General features: G+C 39.8%; 1 protein-coding gene and 1 pseudogene across 7 annotated transcripts in view; one reads left to right on the top strand and one right to left on the bottom strand.

Annotated features, from left to right (window-relative positions):
- Stxbp5l (syntaxin binding protein 5L) overlaps window positions 1-24,734 on the top strand; it is a 307,493-nt gene that overhangs the window by 32,202 nt on the left and 250,557 nt on the right. For all 7 annotated transcript variants that reach the window (XM_085832439.1, XM_085832441.1, XM_085832438.1 and 4 more), the window contains exon 3: window positions 19,285-19,382. In XM_085832439.1, the coding sequence (XP_085688565.1) occupies window positions 19,285-19,382 (98 nt within the window). The remainder of the gene's footprint in view (window positions 1-19,284; window positions 19,383-24,734) is intronic.
- Window positions 16,281-17,072, bottom strand: LOC110288278 (anaphase-promoting complex subunit CDC26 pseudogene; annotated as a pseudogene).

The following is a 24,734-nucleotide window of genomic DNA, read 5'->3' as shown; positions in this document are numbered from 1 at the left end:
GCTGGCAAAGATTTTTAATCCCCATTTGTAGGCCGCCTCTTCCCTTGAAAATGTTTCCTTTGCAATATAGCAGCTTTTGAATTTCACAAGGTTTCACTTGTTGACTGTTGATCTTATTTCCTGCAGAACCCAGGTCCTGTCCAGAAAATCCTTACCTGAGCCTACCTCTTTAAGTACATTCTTCACTCTCTCCTCTGGAAGTTTCAGAGTCTTAAATCTAATGCTCATGTCCTCAAATCTATTTGGAATTTATTTTTATACATTGTAGAGATAAGTATTAATTACTCTTCCACATTTAGACATCCAATTTTTTAGCATTTGTTAGAAATGCTTTCTTACCACCAGTGTGTATTTTTGACATCTTTGTCAAAAAATCAGGTGCCTCTAGATGTGTAGACTTATTGTCTATAGCCTTAGTTGTATGCCATTGATCACTGTGTTTACTTTTGTGCCATTACCATGCTATTTTTATGACTGTGGCTCTGTATCTAACAGGCATGATTATTTCTCCAGCATTTGATTCAGAATTGTTTTAGCTATCTTGGGTCTTTTGTGCATCCATGTGAACTTCAAGGTTGTTTTTTTCAATTTCTGTGAAGAATTGCCTTAGAAGTTTGATGGAGATTGAGATGTATCTGTAGATTGCTTTTGGTAGAATGACCATTTTCACAGTATTAATCCCACTAACCCACTATAAAATTATTTCTAAATTTATTTCTAAATTTATTTATCTATTTATTTATTCATTTATGTAGGTTGTGAGTATGTGTATGATGTATGTTTGTGTGGCATGTGGCTGTTCATGAATCAGGAGGTTCACATCTCATCTAATATTCCCTTGAGACAGTCCTTCACTGAATTTGGATCTGCAGCCAGCAAGCCCAAACAATTCTACCTGCCTCCACCTCTTTCCCACAGTACTAAGGTAACAAGTACCTGTGGTCACATGGAACTTTTGTATATTTGTGCTAGAGATTAAAACTTAGGCCATCATGTTTGTGCTGCAAGTATTCTTATGCACCGAGTCATCTCCCTAGTCTCATAAAAAGTTTATTTTGTTTCTTACTTTTTAAATATAAATCTTTTCAATTTCTTGTGCTGCTCAAATAGTTTTAACCTATAAAACAGAGATAGATAATAAACAAAGGTTTTTTTCCCCTGATTTTAATGAGAATGATTATAGCATTTGCTGTTTATTTTGTGCATTTCTATCTTTGTTATTATTAATTTCTTTGGGTAGTTCTCTTCTAATTTTATTTTTATAAGATGTTTTATTAACTATTAAAGTTTACCAGATGGCTTTCTAGAAACCACTGATAATCATGTTTCAATTCTTCAAATTGTCAATGTAGTACTAATTCTGTCAATATACATCCTGACATTGAATTTTCCTTGTGTTAATTTAGATGAGATTAGGTAGCTCATTGTATATAGTATTGGGTTTTACGAAGACAGTTTCTTTTGAACTGTATAATGTACTTGAACCATGTTTATGCCCATTTTATGCCTTTCCTGTATTTTCCCTTCTCTAACTCACTTCTGGGAATCTCATCTCACACTCTAAGGAGGAGGGATTTGATGGAGATGTCTCATTTAGAGCTGAATGTTTCAAGGTTTCTCTGCATAATGTCTGGCTGTGGGTCTATATATTTGTTCCCATGTGCTCCAGAGGCAGCCTCTCATGATGAAGGCTGAATAAAATACTGATCTATGAGTATATCCGAATAATCTTTAGGAGTCATTAGTGCCATCTCTGCTTCACTCGTGTTATTGTGAACATGACTGTCTTTCCTTTTTCTTTCTAGGCATGTTTGTTATTGGTATATAGAAGAGCTATTGACTTTTGTTTATTTTGTGTATTGTTTATATTATATATTGTATATTCTGTGTATTGTATAAAGGTTTTAAGAGTTTTCTGATGGTAACTTCAGAGTCTACCTTATGCAAGATTATGTCACCTGAAAGTCATATGAATGGATGCATAGAATTGTATATTCTATGATGTTATTATCTAGAGGTGTTAAGTTTATTTGATCTAGAATTCTGATTTTACTTTATTCAGTTAGTCCCCTTACACATAAACCAGGAACATTCAAATAAGAACTCAAGTAAAACTAGATTTTAAATATTGTTTTTTTTTTTAAAAAAGCATTGTAGGCAAAATGCCACATTTGCCTGTCATATTGCTAATATAAAATCACATCTGCATCTCAGTAGCCACCAACCCATTAGGCCTAGCTTCCTTAACCGTGAACTGTTTGCAATTACTTGTTTTGATACATAGGGTTTTGTTGTTTTGTTTTGTTTTCCAGCTCTGAATAGCTGTGGAGAGCTCAGCAGAGGCTGGGAGAAACAGCTCAACCTTGCACAGTGCCAAAATGAGGGCAATCATAACAGCAGTCGCCAGCTTCAGGGCCTTTTCCTTTGTGAGGTGTCCATAGTTGGTGTGAGCTAGGCCTAAAGTCTATAGCCTGTTGTCTCAAACAGCGAGCTAGAATGGCATTTAACTGATATTTCTTGTTGACTTTTTGGTCTGCTTGACCTGTCTGTTGATGAGAGTGGTGTATTGAAGTTACATATGTGTTGAAGTAAACTTTAAATCCACTAATATTTGTCTATGAAATTTGGTGCACCAGTGTTCAGTGCATATATGTGTAGAATTGTGATACCATCTGGATGGGTTGTTTACTTCATCAATACTTAGTGACCTTTATATCTTCAAAGTAAGTTTTACTCAGAGTCTGTTTTATCAGACACTAAAACAGCAGAAGCCTCTCATGATGAAGAGAGGCGATACCTCTTGCTACACCCGAGCTTTCTGTGCCCATTCTCAGAGTACTTTCTATCTTTGAAGTATCCTCCTTTCAGCCTTTACCCTAAGGCTCTTTGTATTTGATGGTGAGGTGAGGTGAGTTTTTATTGGCAGTAAATATCTAGGTCTGTTTTCATATCCAATCTCTTGGCATTCATCTTTTGATTAAGACAATAAGAACATCAACACTGGTTTGGTTGATTCTTTGAATAGTTCTTTTTGTTTCCACTTGGTTGATTTCAGCCCTGAGTTTGATTATTTCCTGCCGTCTACTCCTCTTGGGTGAATTTGCTTCCTTTAGTTCTAGAGCTTCTAGGTGTGCTGTTAGGCTGCTAGTGTATGCTCTCATTAGTTTCTTTTTGGAGGCACTCAGGGCTATGAGTTTTCCTCTTAGGACTGCCTTCATTGTGTCCTATAAGTTTGGGTATGTTGTGGCTTCATTTTCATTAAACTCTAAAAAGTCTTTAATTTCTTTTTTTATTTCATCCTTGACCAAGGTATCATTGAGTAGAGAGTTGTTCAGTTTCCACATGAATGTTGGCTTTCTATTATTTATGCTATTATTGAAGATCAGCCTTCGTCCGTGGTGATCTGATAGGTTCCTAACCAGCACCCCCAGAGCTCGTGTCTCTAGCTGCATATGTAGCAGAAGATGGCCTAGTTGGTCATTACTGGGAAGAGAGGCCACTTGGTCTTGCAAACTTTATATGCCCCAGTACAGGGGAATGCCAGGGCCAAGAAGTGGGAGTGGTAGGAGAGCAGGGTGGGGGGAGGGTATAGGCAACTTTTGGGATAGCATTTGAAATGTAAATAAAGAAAATATCTAATTAAAAAAAAGAGCATCGACACTTCCAGGTATAACTTAAAGGTGAGCACTTACTCCTTCATCCTGCTGTTTGCAATGTCTGCTGCTTCCATATCTCACTCACTGTCCTAGGCCATGAACTCTATTCTGAGGCTTCACAGATGTGTTCATCTTTTCTCTCCCTTGTGCAGGATTCATTTGAGACTTTCTGTAGCTCTGGCTTAGTGGTCATGAATTCCTTTAGTTTGTATTTATAATGAAACATTTTACTTCTCCTTCCATTATTAAGGACACATTGCTTTATAGTATAACCTGGATTGGCAGCTATTGTACTTTTTCTTTTCTTTTTTTATTGGTATTTTCTTTATTTACATTTCAAATGTTATCCCCTTTCCTGGTTTTCTCCCCACCACTATAAACCTCCTATCCCATCTCCCCTCCCCCTGCTTCTATGAGAGTGTTCTCCCACCTACCCACCTACTCCTGCCTCCCCTCCCTGGCATTCTCCTATACTGGGGCATTGAGCCTTCACAGGACCAAGGGCCTCTCCTCCCATTGATGTCCGACAAGGCCATCCTCTGCTACATATGCAACTGAAACCGTGGGTCCCTCCAGGTGTCCTCTTTGGTTGGTGGTTTATTCCCTGTGAGCTCTGGGGGATCTGGTTGGTTGATATTGTTGTTCTTCCTATGGGGCTGCAAACCCCTTCAGCATCTTCTTTCCAGGCTCTCTGAGCTTTTGGTTTCTATTAAGAAACTCAGTCTTACACAGGAGTGGATGTTCACAGTCAGCTATTGGATGTATCACAGGGCTCCCAATGGAGAAGCTAGAGAAAGTACCCAAGGAGTTAAGGGATCTGCAACCCTATTGTTGGAACAACATGATGTACTAACCAGAACCCCGGAGCTCTTGTCTTTAGCTGCATATGTATCGAAAGATGGCCTAGTCGGCCATCATTGGAAAGAGAGGCCCATTGGACTTGCAAACTTTATATGCCCCAATATAGGGGAATGCCAGGGCCAAAAGAATGGGAATGGGTGGGTAGGGAAGTGGGGGGCGCTATGGGGGACTTGTGGGATAGCATTGGAAATGTAATTGAGGAAAATATGTAATAAAAATATTAAAAATCAAAAAAAAAAAAGAAACTCAGTCTTATTCTGACAGGTTTGCTGATTTGTAACTTTGTGTTTCTCTTTTGCAGCTTTTACTATGCTTGCTCTGTTGTGTATATTTAGTGTTTTAACTGTAGTCAGACATGGGAGGTTCCTTTCTGTTCTTGTCTGACCACCTAAATGCCTCCTATAACTTGGTGTCCATCCCTTTCCCTATGCTTGGGAAATTTTCTGCTGAAATTTTATTAAATATATTCATTCTTCTTTTAGCCTAACATGCTTCTCTTCTTCTAAGCTTGTAACTCAAAAGTTTGTTTTTTTTAATGATGTCCCATAGATCACATGTGTTCTGCTCACATTTTTAAACATTGTCAGAATATTCTAATTTATATACTTGCTCATGATATTTTTTTCCTTGCTTCATAGTTTATTGATATAATATAAGGTTTTTATAAGGTAGAGTTCAGATTTCTCTCACTTTTTAAAAGTGGATATTTTATTTATTTACATTTCAAATGTTATTCCCTTTTCTGATTTCCTCCCACCCCCAGAAACTCTCTATACCACCCCCCTCCTCCTGCTTCTATGAAAGTGTTCCCCCACCCACCCATTCCTGCCTCCCTGCCCTCAAATTCCCCGACACTGAGGTATTGAGCCTTCACAGGACCAAGGGTCTCTTCTCCCATTGATGTCTGTCAAGGCCACTCTCTGCTACATATGTGGCTGAAGCCATGGGTCCCTCCATGTGTACTCCTTGGTTGGTGGTTTAGACCCTGGGAGCTCTGGTTGGTTGACATTGTTGTTCTTCCTATGGGGTTGCAAACCCCTTCAGCTCCTGATATTCTTTTCTCTACTTGATTCATTCTATTAGTGAGGCTTTCCACTGAGGCTATTATTTCACTTAATTGAAAGTTACATTTCCAGTCTGATTTTTTTCAATATTTCTCTCTTTATTGAATTTTACTTTCATAGTTCGTATTGCTTTCCCTTTTTTCATTATGCTGTTAACCTCAATTCTCTTTTAATCCAGTAAGTATTTTGTGAATTAGTATACCCCCTTCCCTGATTTTTGTTTTGTTTTGCAGACAGAGTCTCACTTTGTTGCTCTTAATGACCTGCAACTACAAAGAGCAGACTGGCCTTGAAATTACAGAGATCTGCCTACCCAAGTATATTGAAGACATATACCACCTTGACTAGTCTATTTATTTGCTCTCTGTTTTTTTTTTTAAACAGATTTAATATTATTCTTTTAAAGGTTTTGTCTTTTCATGTTTTTTTGTTTTGTTTTGTTTTGTTTTTGTTTTTTTGTTTTTCGAGACAGGGTTTCTCTGTGTAGCCCTGGCTGTCCTGGAACTCACTTTGTAGACCAGGCTGGCCTCGAACTCAGAAATCCACCTGCCTCTGCCTCCCAAGTGCTGGGATTAAAGGTGTGAGCCACCACCGACCGGCTGTCTTTTCGATTTTAATTATTTTATTTTAATTTATGTGCATTAAACATTTTATGTTTTTCAGTGTTTTGTGCATATATATGTCTGTAAATCATGTGCATGCCTGGTGCCCATGGAAACCAGAGGAGAGCATAGGATCTCATAGGACTAGACTTGTAGATGGTTATGAGCTGCCATGTAGGTGCTGGGAAGTGAACCCAGGTCCTCTGGAAGAGCAACCAGTGCTCTTAACCACTGAGTCATCTCTCTAGTCTGTTTTTTTGTTTTTTTTTTTTTTTTAATATTTTTATTACATATTTTCCTCAATTACATTTCCAATACTATCCCAAAAGTCCCCCATAGCGCCCCCCACTTCCCTACCCACCCATTCCCATTCTTTTGGCCCTGGCATTCCCCTATATTGGGGCATATAAAGTTTGCAAGTCCAATGGGCCTCTCTTTCCATTGATGGCCGACTAGGCCATCTTTCGATACATATGCAGCTAGAGACAAGAGCTCCAGGGTTCTGGTTAGTACATCATGTTGTTCCAACAATAGGGTTGCAGATCCCTTTAGCTCCTTGGGTACTTTCTCTAGCTTCTCCATTGGGAGCCCTGTGATACATCCAATAGCTGACTGTGAACATCCACTCCTGTGTTTGCTAGGCCCCGGCATCGTCTCACAAGAGACAGCTATATTTGGGTCCTTTCAGCAAGATCTTACTAGTGTATGCAATGGTGCCAGCGTTTAGAAGCTGATTATGGGACGGATCCCTGGATACAGCAGTCTCTAAATGGTCCATCCTTTCATCACAGCTACGAACTTTGTCTCTGTAACTCCTTCCCTGGGTGTTTTGTTCCCAATTCTAAGAAGGTGCACAATGTCCACACTTTGGTCTTCATTCTTCTTGAGTTTCATGCGTTTATCAAATTGTATCTTATATCTTGGGTATCCTAAGTTTTGGGCTAATATCCACTTATCAATGAATACATATTGTGTGAGATCTTTTGTGATTGTGTTACTTCACTCAAGATGATGCCCTCCAGGTCCATCCATTTGGCTAGGAATTTCATAAATTCATTCTTTTTAATAGCTGAGTAGTACTCCATTGTGTAAATGTACCATAATTTCTGTATCCATTCCTCTGTTGAGGGACATCTGGGTTCTTTCCAGCTTCTGGCTATTATAAATAGGGCTGCTATGAACATAGTGGAGCATGTGTCCTTTTTACCGGTTGGGACATCTTCTGGATATATGCCCAGGAGAGGTATTGCTGGATCTTCCGGTAGTACTATGTCCAATTTTCTGAGGAACCGCCAGACTGATTTCCAGAGTGGTTGTACAAGCTTGCAATCCCACCAACAATGGAGGAGTGTTCCACTTTCTCCACATCCTCGCCAGCAACTGCTGTCACCTGAATTTTTGATCTTAGCCATTCTGACTGGTGTGAGGTGGAATCTCAGGGTTGTTTTGATTTGCATTTCCCTGATGATTAAGGATGATGAACATTTTTTCAGGTGCTTCTCTGCCATTCGGTATTCCTCAGGTGAGAATTCTTTGTTCAGTTCTGAGCCCCATTTTTTAATGGGGTTATTTGACTTTCTGGAGTCCACCTTCTTGAGTTCTTTATATATATTGGATATTAGTCCCTTATCTGATTTAGGATAGGTGAAGATCCTTTCCCAATCTGTTGGTGGTTTTTTTGTCTTATTGATGGTGTCTTTAGCCTTGCAGAAGCTTTGTAGTTTCATGAGGTCCCACTTGTCAATTCTCGATCTTACAGCACAAGCCATTACTGTTCGATTCAGGAATTTTTCCCCTGTGCCCATATCTTCAAGGCTTTTCCCCACTTTCTCCTCTATAAGTTTCAGTGTCTCTGGTTTTATGTGAAGTTCCTTGATCCACTTAGACTTGACCTTAGTACAAGGAGATAGGAATGGATCGATTCGCATTCTTCTACATGTTAACAACCAGTTGTGCCAGCACCATTTGTTGAAAATGCTGTCTTTCTTCCACTGGATGTTTTTAGCTCCCTTGTCGAAGATCAAGTGACCATAGGTGTGTGGATTCATTTCTGGGTCTTCAATTCTATTCCATTGGTCTATTTGTCTGTCACTATACCAGTACCATGCAGTTTTTATCACAATTGCTCTGTAGTAGAGCTTTAGGTCCGGCATGGTGATTCCACCAGAGGTTCTTTTATCCTTGAGGAGAGTTTTTGCTATCCTAGGTTTTTTGTTATTCCAGATGAATTTGCAGATTGCACTTTCTAATTCGTTGAAGAATTGATTTGGGATTTTGATGGGGATTGCATTGAATCTGTAGATTGCTTTTGGCAAGATAGCCATTTTTACAATGTTGATCCTGCCAATCCATGAGCATGGGAGATCTTTCCATCTTCTGAGATCTTCTATAATTTCTTTCTTCAGAGACTTGAAGTTTTTATTATACAGATCTTTCACTTCCTTAGTTAGAGTCACGCCAAGATATTTTATATTATTTGTGACTATTGAGAAGGGTGTTGTTTTCCTAATTTCTTTCTCAGCCTGTTTATTCTTTGTGTAGAGAAAGGCCATTGATTTGTTTGAGTTAATTTTATATCCAGCTACTTCACCGAAGCTGTTTATCAGGCTTAGGAGTTCTCTGGTGGAATTTTTAGGGTCACTTATATATACTATCATATCATCTGCAAAAAGTGATATTTTGACTTCATCTTTTCCAATTTGTATCCCTTTGATCTCCTTTTGTTGTCGAATTGCTCTGGCTAGGACTTCAAGTACAATGTTGAATAGGTATGGAGAAAGTGGACAGCCTTGTCTAGTCCCTGATTTTAGAGGGATTGCTTCAAGCTTCTCACCATTTACTTTGATGTTGGCTACTGGTTTGCTGTAGATTGCTTTTATCATGTTTAGGTATGGGCCTTGAATTCCTGATCTTTCCAAGACTTTTATCATGAATGGGTGTTGGATCTTGTCAAATGCTTTTTCCGCATCTAAGGAGATGACCATGTGGTTTTTGTCTTTGAGTTTGTTTATATACTGGATTACATTGATGGATTTCCGTATATTGAACCATCCCTGCATCCCTGGGATGAAACCTACTTGGTCAGGATGGATGATTGTTTTGATGTGTTCTTGGATTCGGTTAGCAAGAACTTTATTGAGGATTTTTGCATCAATATTCATAAGGGATATTGGTCTGAAGTTTTCTATCTTTGTTGGGTCTTTTTGTGGTTTAGGTATCAGAGTAATTGTGGCTTCATAGAATGAGTTGGGTAGAGTACCTTCTGTTTCTATTTTGTGGAATAGTTTGTGAAGAACTGGGATTAGATCTTCTTTGAAGGTCTGATAGAACTCTGCACTAAACCCATCTGGTCCTGGGCTTTTTTTAGTTGGGAGACTATTAATGACTGCTTCTATTTCTTTGGGGGATATAGGGCTGTTTAGATCATTAACCTGATCTTGATTCAGCTTTGGTACCTGGTATCTGTCTAGGAACTTGTCCATTTCATCCAGGTTCTCCAGTTTTGTTGAGTATAGCCTTTGGTAGAAGGATCTGATGGTGTTTTGGATGTCTTCAGGATCTGTTGTTATGTCTCCTTTTTCATTTCTGATTTTGTTAATTAGGATGCTTTCCCTGTGCCCTCTAGTGAGTCTGGCTAAGGGTTTATCTATCTTGTTGATTTTCTCAAAGAACCAGCTCCTTGATTGGTTGATTCTTTGAATAGTTTTTCTTGTTTCCACTTGGTTGATTTCACCCCTGAGTTTGATTATTTCCTGCCGTCTACTCCTCTTGGGTGAATTTGCTTCCTTTTGTTCTAGTGCTTTTAGGTGTGTTGTCAAGCTGCTAATGTGTGCTCTCTCTAGTTTCCTTTTGGAGGCACTCAGAGCTATGAGTTTTCCTCTTAGAAATGCTTTCATTGAGTCCCATAAGTTTGGGTATGTTGTGGCTTCATTTTCATTGAACTCTAAAAAGTCCTTAATTTCTTTCTTTATTCCTTCCTTGACCAAGGTATCATTGAGAAGAGTGTTGTTCAGTTTCCACGTGAAGGTTGGCTTTCTATTATTTATTTTGTTATTGAAGATCAGCCTTAGTCCATGGTGATCTGATAGGATGCATGGGACAATTTCAATATTTTTATATCTGTTGAGGCCTGTTTTGTGACCAATTATGTGGTCAATTTTGGAGAAGGTACCATGAGGTGCTGAGAAGAAGGTATATCCTTTTGTTTTAGGATAGAATGTTCTGTAGATATCTGCCAGATCCATTTGATTCATAATTTCTGTTAGTTTCACTGTGTCCCTGTTTAGTTTCTGTTTCCATGATCTGTCCATTGGTGAAAGTGGTGTGTTGAAGTCTCCCACTATTATTGTATGAGGTGCAATGTGTGCTTTGAGCTTTACTAAAGTTTCTTTAATGAATGTGGCTGCCTTTGTATTTGGAGCATAGATATTCAGGATTGATAGTTCCTCTTGGAGGATTTTACCTTTGATGAGTATGAAGTGTCCCTCCCTGTCTTTTTTAATGACTTTGGGTTGGAAGTCAATCTTATCAGATATTAGAATGGCTACTCCAGCTTGTTTCTTCATGCCATTTGCTTGGAAAATTGTTTTCCAGCCTTTCATTCTGAGGTAGTGTCTATCCTTTTCTCTGAGATGAGTTTCCTGTAAGCAGCAAAATGTTGGGTCTTGTTTGTGTAGCCAGTTTGTTAGTCTATGTCTTTTTATCGGGGAGTTGAGTCCATTGATATTAAGAGATATTAAGGAAAAGTAATTGTTGTTTCCTGTTATTTTTGATGTTAAAGTTGGCATTATGTTCTTGTGGCTGTCTTCTTTTAGGTTTGTTGAGGGATTACCTTCTTGTTGTTTCTAGGGCGTGGTTCCTGTCCTTGTATTGGTTTTTTTCTGTTATTATCCTTTGAAGGGCTGGATTCGTGGAGAGATAATGTGTGAATTTGGTTTTGTCGTGGAATACTTTGGTTTCTCCATCTATGTTAATTGAGAGTTTGGCTGGGTATAGTAGCCTGGGCTGGAATTTGTGTTCTTTTAGTGTCTGTATAACATCCGTCCAGGATCTTCTGGCTTTCATAGTCTCTGGTGAAAAGTCTGGTGTAATTCTGATAGGCTTGCCTTTATATGTTACTTGGCCTTTTTCTCTTACTGCTTTTAGTATTCTATCTTTATTTAGAGCATTTGTTGCTCTGATTATTATGTGTCGGGAGGTATTTCTTTTCTGGTCCAGTCTATTTGGAGTTCTGTAGGCTTCTTGTATGTTCATGGGCATCTCTTTCTTTAGATTTGGGAAGTTTTCTTCTATAATTTTGTTGAAGATGTTTGCTGGTCCTTTGAGTTGAAAATCTTCATTCTCATCCACTCCTATTATCCGTAGGTTTGGTCTTCTCATTATGTCCTGTATTTCTTGGATGTTTTGAGTTAGGATCTTTTTGCATTTTACATTTTCCTTGATTGTTGTGCCGATGTTCTCTATGGAATCTTCTGCACCTGAGATTCTCTCTTCCATCTCTTGTATTCTGTTGCTGATGCTCGTATCTATGGTTCCAGATTTCTTTCCTAGGGTTTCTATCTCCAGTGTTGCCTCATTTTGGGTTTTCTTTATTGTGTCTACTTCCCTTTTTAGGTCTAGTATGGTTTTGTTCATTTCCATCATCTGTTTGGATGTGTTTTCCTGTTTTTCTGTAAGGACTTCTACCTGTTTGATTATGTTATCATGTTTTTCTTTAAGGATTTGTAACTCTTTAGCAGTGTTCTCCTGCAATTCTTTAAGGGATTTTTGTGCTTCCTCTTTATTGTCTTCTGCCTTTTTATCAGTGTTCTCCTGCATTTCTTTAAGTGTGTTATTAAAGTCCTTCTTGAAGTCCTCTATCATCATCAGGAGATATGCTTTTAAATCCGTGTCTAGCTTTTCCCGTGTGTTGGGGTGCCCTGGACTGGGCGAAGTGGGGGTGCTGGGTTCTGATGATGGTGAGTGGTCTTGGTTCCTGTTAGTAAGATTATTACGTTTACCTTTCGCCATCTGGTAATCTCTGGGGTTAGTTGTTATCGTTGTCACTATTTAAAGATTGGAGCAGAAGCTGTGTTCCACTCACCAGCAGTCTCTAAATCCTGCGGCGGGGGTCGTGGGTAGCTGACGGTACCCCGGTGCTGGTCCAGCCGGAAGAGGCCTGTGGTCCTACTCAGGCCGTTTTTCTGCTTCCCTAACTAATGCAGTCTCTGGTCCCGCGTGCAATTGGATTGGAGCAGAAGCTGTGTTCCGCTCTCCAGAAGTCTTAAGATCCTGTGGTGGGTGTTGTGGGTAGCTGGTGAGTGTCAGCTGACCCTGTGCCCCAGCTGCCCAGGTGCTTTTCTGACCGGAAGAGGGTTGTGGCCCTATGTAGGCCGGATTTCTCTCTCCCCAACCAGAGCAGTCTCAGGTCCCGCGTGATTGGACTGGAGCAGAAGCTGTGTTCCACTCACCAGCAGTCCCAAAATCCTGCGGCGGGGGTAGTGGGTAGCTGGCGGGTGTCAGGCAACCCTGCGCTCCCGCTACCCTGGCGCTGATCCGGCCGGGTGAGGCCTGTGGTCCTACTCAGGCCGGTTTCTGCTTCCCTAACTAATGCAGTCTCAGGTCCCGCGCAATTGGATTGGAGCAGAAGCTGTGCTCCACTCACCAGAAGTCTTAAGATCCTGTGGCGGGTGTTGTGGGTAGCTGGCGAGTGTCAGCAGACCCTGCGCCCCAGCTGCCCAGGTGCTCTTCTGACCGGAAGAGGGTTGTGGCCCTATGTAGGCCGGATTTCTCTCTCCCCAACCAGAGCAGTCTCAGGTCCCGCGTGATTGGACTGGAGCAGAAGCTGTGTTCCACTCACCAGCAGTCCCAAAATCCTGCGGCGGGGGTCGTGGGTAGCTGGCGGGTGTCAGGCAACCCTGCGCTCCCGCTACCCTGGCGCTGATCCGGCCGGGTGAGGCCTGTGGCCCTACTCAGGCCGGTTTCTGCTTCCCTAACTAATGCAGTCTCAGGTCCCGCGCAATTGGATTGGAGCAGAAGCTGTGTTCCACTCACCAGCAGTCCCAAAATCCTGCGGCGGGGGTCGTGGGTAGCTGGCGGGTGTCAGGCAACCCTGCGCTCCCGCTACCCTGGCGCTGATCCGGCCGGGTGAGGCCTGTGGCCCTACTCAGGCCGGTTTCTGCTTCCCTAACTAATGCAGTCTCAGGTCCCGCGCAATTGGATTGGAGCAGAAGCTGTGCTCCACTCACCAGAAGTCTTAAGATCCTGTGGCGGGTGTTGTGGGTAGCTGGCGAGTGTCCTTTTTTTTTTTTTTTTAGTCTCCAAATTCATTCTCATTGGAGAACATCACTATGGAATTAGTAATTTTTTGAGGTGTCATGTTGCTTTGATGTTTCATATTTCTGTTTTTGTGGTAGGACTTGTATATCTGTGACCAGATAGTCTGTTAGATTTGTTTGTTTGCTTGTTTGCTTCTATCACTTACATTCGTTCAGTGGAAGTGTTTCTAGTGTTAAAGTAGTAGTAGGTTGCAATAGTAGGGTTCTTTAGTCCAACAGTAGATTAGCCTGAGGTGTCATTTTCTCCTACTGGACTAGTGGTGTATCTTAGTAGACAGATTTTCAGCCCTCATCTTCAGGACACAGACTCTGAACCCTGTATTACTCCAAGAGTATAATTCTATCAGAATCAATAACACGATAGGCTCATTTATGATAATACAGAAATAGTTCCTTAAAACTCAAGTGTCTTACAAGTTTCAAAGTTACAATACATTTAGTAAGTAAAGGAACTCAATATTGTGTGTATGAAAGTATTAGTTAGAATGTGTGTAGACAGGAACTGAGTAAGACTAGCATTTCATATTAGTATGAGAAAGGGAAAAATAGAGGAAAAGACAAGTAGAAGAGGGAACAGTAGAGATGAAGGGAGGACAAAGGTGGAGTGGAAAGAGGAAGGAAGCAAATGCAACCAGGCAATCTGAAACAATCACAGCTTTGGAAAAAATGATAAAGGCTCCCCTATCCTTCCAACTCTAGGGCAGACTGTTTGGGGAAAGCCTATCAAAAGGAAAAAAGAAGAGGAGGAATGATAAGCATCAAATAAGAGAAGAGAAGTGAAGCAAAAGAGCTGGGTTGGACTGCAGAGTAATTTCTCACCTGGCAGCAGTTCTGGTCTTGCCTCTAGAGAGTCCTTTGAGGATCACAGACGCCAGGCAAACTCCTGGGTTGTCTTAGTTTGATGTAGAAGATGGCCATGCCCCTAAGTGCTCTTTTGCTAGTTGGGTTGTAAATGCTAGTTATACCTCGGGGCTGTTTTTTATGATCTGGCTGAGGATGCAGATCATGGTCCTTTTCAAAATCACGGGTATCTTCAAAACTGTCTGTGTTCCACTTCAAAGGTAAATTAGTTGCTCATTATGGCAGCACATGCCTTTAATCCCAGTGCTCATGCAGAGGCACACAGATCTCAGTGAGTTGAAGGCTGGTCTTGCTGAGCTAGCAAACTATGGACTGAGACCCTGTCTCAAAAACTCAAAACCAGGATGACTTAGATCAGATTTCTGCTTCACTGAATGTGGTACAGTTCTGATCCAGAACCTTTTTACTCTGCTGTGAGGAGGTGTTCTGCAGTCCAGGTTGCAGATTTTAATCTTAGGACACTTGTTCTATTTTTTCAGAGTGTGGGTCAGAAAGAGCTGCCATGCTGCTCACTAAACAGCAGTCTCTAAATAATGGTATTTGAGACTGCCCCATCCAGTACAAGAGGAGAGGGCTTTCCTGCTTTCTCCCCTTTCTGCCAGTGCAGCTGTCATATGCAGCTCTTGTCTTCTCTCTCTTTAAAGCCAGCTGTACTCACAGTGCACTGCAGCCATTCCGAGGCTCCCTGTCTTTTGCTGCCATCTGCAGCTGCACTTGCTGTGGCTTTCTTTTTTGTGTGTGTGTTTTCATATACTTTATTCTAAACAACCATACAGATTTGTTGTCATGCTTCATAGTGAAAATTTTGATTGATATTTGAGATGATTGATGAACAACAACAACAACAAAACATAAGATATTTACATAAAAATACATTATTATTTAAATGAAGGTTTTCATTTGCTAATACTTTTCTTTCATAGAATCAAGAGTTTCCAAGCTGATAGCATTCAAAGTTTAATCAAGCAATTGAAAATCGATTTTGGTAAATTGTGCAACTGAAGATTTATGCCAGAGCAGGGAATGATGTTTTTTTTGTTTGTTTGTTTGTTTTTGTTTTTGTTTTTTTTTGTTTGTTTGTTTCACCATTTTATTTTATTTTTTTTATTTATTTATTTTTACAGCCTGTGTCTTGGGGGTTTTATTGTGTTCTAAGACAAAGATAACAGGACTTAGGAGTCATCAATAAAACTAGAATAAAGGTTTTATAGAAAAGCTTGGAGTTAAAGAGGGAACTATACATCTCCCTCTGTCTCTACCTTCCCATTCACATCACTCTCAAACTATCCAAAATTCTGGGTAAGTCCCAGCCAAGGAGTTTCTTTGAAACTTGATTCCAGATGTCTTGATTCCAGATGTTCTGGCTTCCACAGCTGGTGGTTCTGTCCCTGGGTTTTATGGTAAAAATAGGGCATGGTGTGAAAGTATCCAGGGTAGCTCTCAGATGGGTGCTGCGTAAGTGAGTCCCAAGTGAAGAATACAATGTCTCTCACTGTTACAGCTGCTTGTACTTTCCCCGTGTGTAAAGCCTTCCTGAAAGTGGATTTGATTCTGACAATTTGATCATTTGAATCCAGTCTCCATGTGGGAAGGGATCTCTGTCTTGGTTTCCTTTGGTTTTTTGACATTTTGAGACAGAGTTTTGCTCTGTAGCCCAGACTAGCCTTCAACTCTTTGAGATTCCTACTTCAGCCTCCCAAGTGCTGGATTGCAGCCTGAGCACACTCATCTGGGATCTCTGTTGCTTGAAGGATGGTCAGCAGACAGTGAATAAACAAGTTAAGTCAGCCCAGGGGATCAACTGCAAAGGTTCGGGGTCTGGGGTCTTTTTGTAAAGACAAGGAGAATGATGTCACTTGTAGCAGTTACCTGTCAGAGCTGGCGATTAGCGGTGCTACTACCTTTAAGGACACCTCACAATTTTTCCAAAAATAAATTTATTTTTAAAAACAAAAATCAGGTAAGCCTTCTGCGGTCCAATTTTCCAGGAACAAGCCAGAATTTGGCTTCCAGCCTATCAGAAAGGTTGGACAGCAGTAATTTCACACAGAAGTCACCTCTCCCTGCAGGAGACAGAAAACCTTCTGCTTGGTTGCACACACTTAATTCTCTAAATCTGGTTGGTACTTCTGTCATCATTGTATTCTGTCCCAGGGGTCTGGCATGCAAGAGAATCCATCTCTAAAATTCAAAGTTTCCGAACTGAGATGTGCGGTTGTTGCTCTTGAGTTGGGGTTTATAACCAATTCGATCATTAATCATTTGTTCCCGGCTTTTGGGGTCACTGCTGAGCCCAGCAGCTCCTTCTCCATCACTGGTTCCTACACCTTCCACATCTTCCTTCTGCTTCTTACGGGCCTCCAGGTCCTTCCGAATGCTCTCAAACTCCTCAATGTCCTCGAGCTTGAGCTCCAAGCGGGTTGGTTTCCGTCGCAGCATACTGAAGTCACCCAGGACTTCAGGGGAGCCAGAGCCCGTGAGCTGGGGGCTGGTGAAATGTCAGGAGAGGAAAAGTTGCTGGTGCCAAGTCTCAGCTACAAACAGATGAATCAATCAATTCACAGGAATCCACAGGATCTAAGGGTCCTCAATGGGTAAATCATTCATTAATCAGATGCTTCCTATGCTGAGATTAAAGTCACTATCGAAATCTCTTTTCAGGCCTCTGCAGTTCCCCAGAACCTCAACTCCCACCAGGACTCCATTGCTGCGCAGCCCAAACTACCTTTTCACCATTTTATTTTGTGTATTAGGCACCAAAGACAGACCTTGTTGTCTGACAAAATCCTTTTAAACTTTTGTTCCACAGTTTTCTAGCACTCACACACTTTTCTTTTTAACTAAAACTATTTTCTTTTCTTTTCTTTCTTTTTTTTTTTTTTCATTACGTATTTTCCTCTGGCCTCTCTCTCCAGGACAGCCTCTAGGCTTTTTCCTTCTGCCTTGCTCTACAACTTTCCACTATCCTTTTGTTTCTGAAACTAGAGATTTTCTGCCATTCCCAATCTCTTAGAATAACTGTTCTCCAACTATTCCTAGGTTACTCTTCATAGATTCTAGCTAACTATTGCTGGGCAATGTTTACCATCTTTAGCTCTAAAAATTTGTTTAAATCTAACAGAAACACACTTTAAAATTTCCTTTTCTTTTCTATACAAGAGAAATAGTGCCAGTGAGCTTTTGGCTTTAGAGAGAAAAGACATTTGTATTTTTACTTTTTTTTGACAATACTGTATCAATTTAAATATTATCAGGAGATCATTGTATTAATCAAAACAACCAGCCAGCATCACAACCTTTAAAGATAAATTCACAAAAGTAGTAGTGACATAAATACAGCATGCCCACAAGATCCCTTTTTAGAAATAACATTTGCAAAGAGACTTAAAGAATAAAAATTATGTTCATTTTTCTGTATCACACCCATAGTTATTTTGTGAGTAGATAGATGTTCTATACTTTGAAGCTGACTCCTACAGGGGTCAAAATTTAAGGAAGGAAAAGGGTAAAAAAGTTAATACTGATGTTAGATATGCATAAAGATATATAAAGTATATATATTACATATATATTCCTTCATATAACTTAAATATGATATAATTATATGTGAAATCACATTCCTATTTCTGGAATAAACTATTTGAAATAGTCACAATTCATTATTGGCTTCATTAATGGATTGGATTACTAATATCTTAGTATTTTGTGCTTATGCACTTATTATGTGTAAAGAAAATATTTTTCTTTATAATGCTTAAAATAACATGAAATTATGTAAGCTTTACAATATGATGAGTTTTCTCTGATATTGCCATATTAAAAGCAGTATTTCATCTCTTCTGGCCTTTTATTTTCAGCTCATTCTTCTTCTGCTAATGAACCCAGGCCAGCTTGTTACTGTCACTACTGGTTGTTTGCATGCCATTTGATTGTCTGACTCTATCTCACTAAAAATATATACCTTATATTCATCTTTAAAATGAAATTTGGGCGTTTGAGAGAAGAATTTGAGACTGAATTAACAACAAAGCACATAAAAACATAATCAAGTTAAGAAAATGATTTTAACCCTACAGAGTAAATAATTTGCATGGTAGAATAAGAAACTAGCAATAGCACAGTGCAAATAGTTATGCTTTATTGGGAGCTAGGCATATAGTATGTACATGGATATGGAGGCGGATGTAGAAAAGAAAATGCTTTTCCTAAAAGTTAGTAAAGAGTAGAAAAAATATTAAGATACATCAGGTAAAAATATCTAACTAATATCAGAAAGGAATAAAAACAATTGAATCTAGAAAGGAAGATATTAAAGTGAGACAAGACAGATGAATTTTAATCATCACATTGTTTCTTATAGAATTATCTGACTTGTTAAACTATATGCATGGCAGTGATAGAAAATAAAACTAAAGAGAAACAAGTTAGACATAAAACTGCACTGCGTTAATCACAGTACTTTTGATAATCGTTCATATTGCTGCATCTGTTAGTAATATATTTTAATTGTTTCATGGTATTTCATTTCATGATTGTATTTATTTAATTCTTTTATTGATAGGTACCTGAGCTATTTCTGATTTTTTACTATTATGATTAAAGTCACTAATCTTATAATTAAGAAAATAATTTTGTGGACATATGCTTTAAATTTTCTTAGGTGCATATGCAGTGGAATTGCTAGAACCTGTTGTAGGTATGCATTTAGTTTGTTTACAATTTGTCAGATAGTTTTCTAAAGTGGTTATAAAATAATACATTTTGTACTCTCATCAACAGCATATGAGAGCTATGTTATTCCATGTCCTTTATTTTTTCATTTAAAAGCTGATTATGGTCATTCTGGTAGCCATGTAATAGTTTCTGGTCGTTATTCTAAGTTTCACTTCCCTGATGACTGTTTCTACTATTTACTCTCTTTCAGACAGTTCGGCATGGGTTTCCTTATCAGCCCACAGCATTGGCCTTTGATCCAGTCCAGAAAATCTTAGCTATTGGAACAAGAACAGGTGCTATACGAATGTATCCTTAATTTTTGTTAATTATTTTCTACAAGAATGCCAATTTTGTTTGCTTGAACCTTCAAATAGGTAAAGAATGGATATCCAGATAAAATGTATTGCTTCCTTATAAATGAGTAACTATTGTGAAAATCACCACTGTCAAGTATCTTTGTACTACTTCTGTCTTTGAGACCACTGTTGATGGTCCCTTCTTTAGCTTCTATTATTGTTTGCTTATGGCAGTATTTTTTTTTTCCGATCTGTCTAGTTAGAAGCTTATCAATTATACATGAGGATTGAACTTTTGGACTCATATTTCTTTATTGTTTACTTCTATTCTATCACATTAATTTCTACTTTAATCTTTTAAAAATTTACATTGGTTTCAGCTTGTCCCATTTTAGTTTCTTAAGGTAGAAAGTCATTAGTCTAAGAACTTTTTATAATATGTGCATATAGTATATAGGTGTATTTCCAAATGCATTTTAGTGTCTTCTCTATTTTTTCTTTTTTCTTTAAATTGGATGTTTTATCTATTTATATTTCAAATGTTAGCCACATTCCCGGTTTCCCCTCTGCAAACCCCCTATCCCATTCCCCCTTACCCTGCTTTTGTGAGGGTGCTCCCCCACTCACCCACACACCCACCCACTCCCACCTCACTGCTCTAGTATTTCTCTACACTGGGGCATCAAGCCTTCACAGGACCAATGGCCTCCACTCTCACTTATGCCAGATAAGGCCCCTTCAGCTCCTTCAGTCCTTCCCTTCAATCCTCCATTGGGGTCCCTGTACTCAGTCCAATGGTTGGCCGCAAGCATCTGCATCTATATTGGTCAGGATCTGGCAGAGCCTCTCAGGAGACAACTGTATTAGGCTCTTGTCAGCAAGCACTTCTTGGCATCAGCAATAGTGTCTGGGTTTGGTGTCTGCATGTGGGATGGATCCCCAGGTGGGGCAGTCTCTGGATGACTTTTTCTTCAGTCTCTGCTTTATTCTTTGTCCCTGTGTTTCCTTTAGATAGGAGCAATATTGGGTTAAAATTTTGGAGATGGGTGGGTGTCCCCATCTCTCAACTGGATGTTGCCTAACCTCTGGATATGATCTCCACAAGTTCCCCCTCCCCTTTGTGGGGTATTTCAGCTAATGTCATCCCTATGGGGTCCTGGGAGGTTCTTGCTCTCCTGGCATCTGGGACTTTCTGGTTACTACCCCCAGTTCCCCATCCCCAATTGCTACATACCTCTGTTCAAATTCCTGACCCTCCATACATCTCTTCCATCTCCTCCCATACCTGATTTTACCCCTCTTTTTACCCTCCCCTCTTCTATTCCTCCCAAGTCCCTCCTACCCTCTACTTCCCTTGATTATTTATTCCCTCTTCTAAGTAGGACTGAAGCATCCACTCTTTGGTCTTCCTTCCTCTTGAACTTCATGTGGTCTGTGAATTGTATCTTGGGTCTTCCAAGCTCTTTGCCTAATATCCACTTATCAGTGAGTACATACCATGTATGTTCTCTTGTGACTGGATTACCTCACTCAGGATGGTATTTTCTAGATCTATCCACTTGCCTGTGAATTTCATGAAGTCACTGTTTTTTATAGCTGAGTAGCATTCCATTGTGTAAATGTCCAATATTTTCTGTATCTATTCCTCTGATGAGGGACATCTGGGTTCTTTCCAGGTTCTGACTATTGTAAATATAGCTGCTATGAACATAGTGGAGCATGTTTCCTTATTACATGTTGGAGCATCTTCTGGGTATATGCCCAGGAATGGTATAGCTGGGTCCTCAGGTAATACTATGTCCAATTTTCTGAGGAAACACCAGACTGATTCCAGAGTGGTTGTACCAGCTTGCAACCCCACCAGCAATGGAGGAGTGTTCCTCTTTCTCCACATCTTTACCAGCATCTGCTGTCTCCTGAGTTTTTGATCTTAGCCATTTTGACTGGTATGAGGTGGGATCTCAGGGTTGTTTTGATTTGCATTACTCTGAGGTAGTGTCTGTCTTTGTCACTGAGGTGTATTTCCTATATGCAACAAAATGCTGGGTCCTGTTTAAGTATCTAGTCTGTTAGTCTATGTCTTCTTATTGGGAAATTGAGTCCATTTATGTTAAGTGATAGTAAGGAATAGTGATTGTGGCCTCCTGTTATTTTTGTTGTTAGAGGTGGAATTATGTTTGTGTGGCTATCTTCTTTTGGGTTTGTTGAAAGAAGACTACTTCCTTGCTTTTTCTAGGGTGTAATTTCCCTCCTTGTGTTGGAGTTTTCCATCTATTATCCTTTGTAAGGCTGGATTTGTGGAAAGATATTGTGTAAATTTGATTTTTTCAAGGAATATTTTGGTTTCTCCATCTATGGTAATTTAGACTTTTGTTGGGTATAGTGGCCTGGGCCTGGCATTTATGTTCTTTTAGGGTCTGTATGGCATCTGCTCAAGGTCTTCTAGCTTTCATAGTCTCTGGTGAGAAGTCTGGTGTAATTCTGATAGGTCATTCTTTATATGTTACTTGACCTTTTTCCCTTACTGCTTTTATTATTCTTTCTTTGTTTTGTGCATTTGGTGTTTTGATTATTATGTGACAGGAAGAATTTCTTTTCTGGTCCAGTCTATTTGGAGTTCTGTAGGCTTCTTGTATGTTGATGGGCATCTCTTTCTTTAGGTTAGGGAAATTTTCTTTTACAATTTTGTTGATGATATTTACTGGGAATCTTCACTCTCTTCTATACCTATTATCCTTAGGTTCGATCTTCTCATTGAGTCCTGGATTTCCTGGATGTTTTGGGTTAGGAGCTTTTTGCATTTTGTGTTTTCTTTGACTATTGTGTCTATGCTTTCTATGGTATCTTCTGCACCTGAGATTCTCTCTCCTATCTCTTGTATTCTGTTGGTGATGCTTGCATCTATGACTCTTGATCTCTTTCCTAGGTTTTCTATCTCCATGGTTGTCTCCCTTTGTGATTTCTTTATTGTTTCTATTTCCATTTTTTAGATCCCAGATGGTTTTATTCAGTCCCTTCACCTGTTTGGTTGTGTTTTCCTGCAATTCTTTAAGGGATTTTTGTATTTCCTCTTTAAGGGCTTCTACCTGTTTACCTGTGTTCTCCGTTCTCCTGTATTTCTTTAAGGGAGTTATTTATGTCCTTCTTAAAGTCCTCTATTATCATCATGAGATGTGATTTTAAATAAGAGTCTTACTTTTCTAGTGTGTTGGAGTATCTAGGGCTTGCTGTGGTGGAAAAACTGGTTTCTGATGATGCCAAGTAGCCTTGGTTTCTGCTTCTTAAGTTCTTGCCCTTGCCTCTTGCCATCTGGTTATCTCTGGTTTTAGCTGGTCTTGCTGTCTCTGACTGTGGCTTGTCCCTCCTGCAAGCCTGTGTGTCAGTACTCCTGGGAGACCAGTTCTCTCCAGGAGAAATTTATGTATGGAAAGCTGTGGCACAGGGTCAACTCTGGGGCACAGACAGAAACCAGAAGGATCTTGTTCTTGGCTGTTACTTGGTTCTTGTGTCATGATGGCTCTGGGTGGGTCCCTCTTGGGCCAGGAATTTGAGCAGAAGTGGTGGTCTCACCTGTGCTCTTAGCTGTGTCAGCATTCTTGGGTGACTAGCTCTCTCCAGGTGGGATTTGGTATGAAGATCTATGGCACAGGGTCAGCTCCAGGTACAGATGGAAACCAGAAAGATCCTGTCCCAGGCTGCTCCTCCATTCCTGTATCCTGAGGGATCTGGGTGGGTCCCTTGGAACAGATGTGGCGGTCTTACCTATGCTCACAGGTGAGTCAGCACTCCTGGAAGACCAGTTCTCTCTGGGAGGAATTTGTGTATGGAAAGCTGTGGCACAGGGTCAGCTCTGGGGCACAGGTGGAAACCGGAAGCATCTTTCTATTTTTTTTTTAATGAAATCTTTTATTTTGAGATTTATACTTAGGTGCAAGAAATGTTTCTGTGAAATTCTTTGACACAGTTTGTTTTTCCTGTAACATTTTATAAATCTGATGTGTGATATCACAACTAGGGAGCTGGAGAGATGGCTCAGTAGCAAGAGAACTTGTTGCTCTTGCAGAAGACCTAAGATTGGTTCCTAGTACCAGCATAGTGGCTCCCAACTGTCTATAACTTCATTCCAGAGGATTTATGCACTCTTCTGGCCTCTGAGGGCACTAGGCATACTCATGGTTCTCATAATTCATACAGGCACTCATACACACATGTAAAACCTTAAAAGTAATATTCTACATACCTACAGTCATCTTATTTTGACAAAGAGGCCAACACTACACACTGGAGAAAAAGTAGTATTTATAACAAATGGCATTGGTAAAACTGGGATAACTGCATATGCAAGAATGAAACTAGATTTTTCTACCTAGCTCTGCACGAAACTCAACTCCAGTGTGTCATAGACTTCGATGTAAGATTTGATATCCTGAATCTGAAGTAAGGAGTATACTTGAACTTATTGGCACAGGAACATTTATTGACTGCTACTGGGAGTGTCAACAGGTGCAGTCACTAAAGATATCAGTATGGAGAGTCTTTAAAAACCTAGAAATAAATCTGATCTGATCAGCTATACTACTCTTGAACATATACCTAAAGCTCCCTGTAGTGGTGGTTTGAATGAGAATCCCCCGGCCCCCCTCAGGCTCATATATTTGAATGTTTCAACTAGTTTCCTAGTTGGTTGAACTAATTTGGGAAGGATTAGAAGGTATGGACTTTTTGGAGGAGGTATGTCACTTGGGGTTTCAAAAACCCACGCCAGTCTGAGTCTCTCTTTGCCATCAACTTGTGGAACAGAAGTACTCTCTTAGCTACTGTTCAAGTGCTATGTCTGCCTGTCTGCTGCCATGCTTCCTGCCATGGTGGTCATGAACTCAGTCACTGAAACATAAGCAAGGTCCAATTAAATATTTTCTTTAATAAATTGTCTTGGTAGAGAGAAAATTTATATCCTATTGTAGAGAAACTTGCTCATCTGTGTTCACTACTTCTCTAATCACAATAGTCAGGAAGTACTACTTGTCCATGAATAGGTAATGAGTATATGGTATATTTAAAAATGGAACATTATTGATCTTAAAGAAAAATGAAATTGTAAAATTCATACAGAGATGGATAAATCTGGAAATAATAATTCTGAGTGACCAGAAGGACAAATGTCCTATGATTTTTATCATTTGTGAATATTAGCTTTGTATCTTCACATATGTGTGTATGTATGGCAATGCCCATAGATATTAAGAAACTATTAAAGTGCTATGTTTTAGGGAGGGCTTCCAGGAAGGTATATAGAAGACAGTGGTATAAAGGGTTAAAAGAGGATAATGGAATAGGACGGGTTTAAAGGGGTGGGTAATGG

The sequence above is a fragment of the Mus caroli genome, unplaced genomic scaffold, assembly GCF_978045245.1.
Source record: "Mus caroli unplaced genomic scaffold, Mus_caroli_1 scaffold_17, whole genome shotgun sequence".
Lineage (NCBI taxonomy): Eukaryota > Metazoa > Chordata > Mammalia > Rodentia > Muridae > Mus > Mus caroli.
This window is presented reverse-complemented; position numbering and strand designations above follow the sequence as displayed.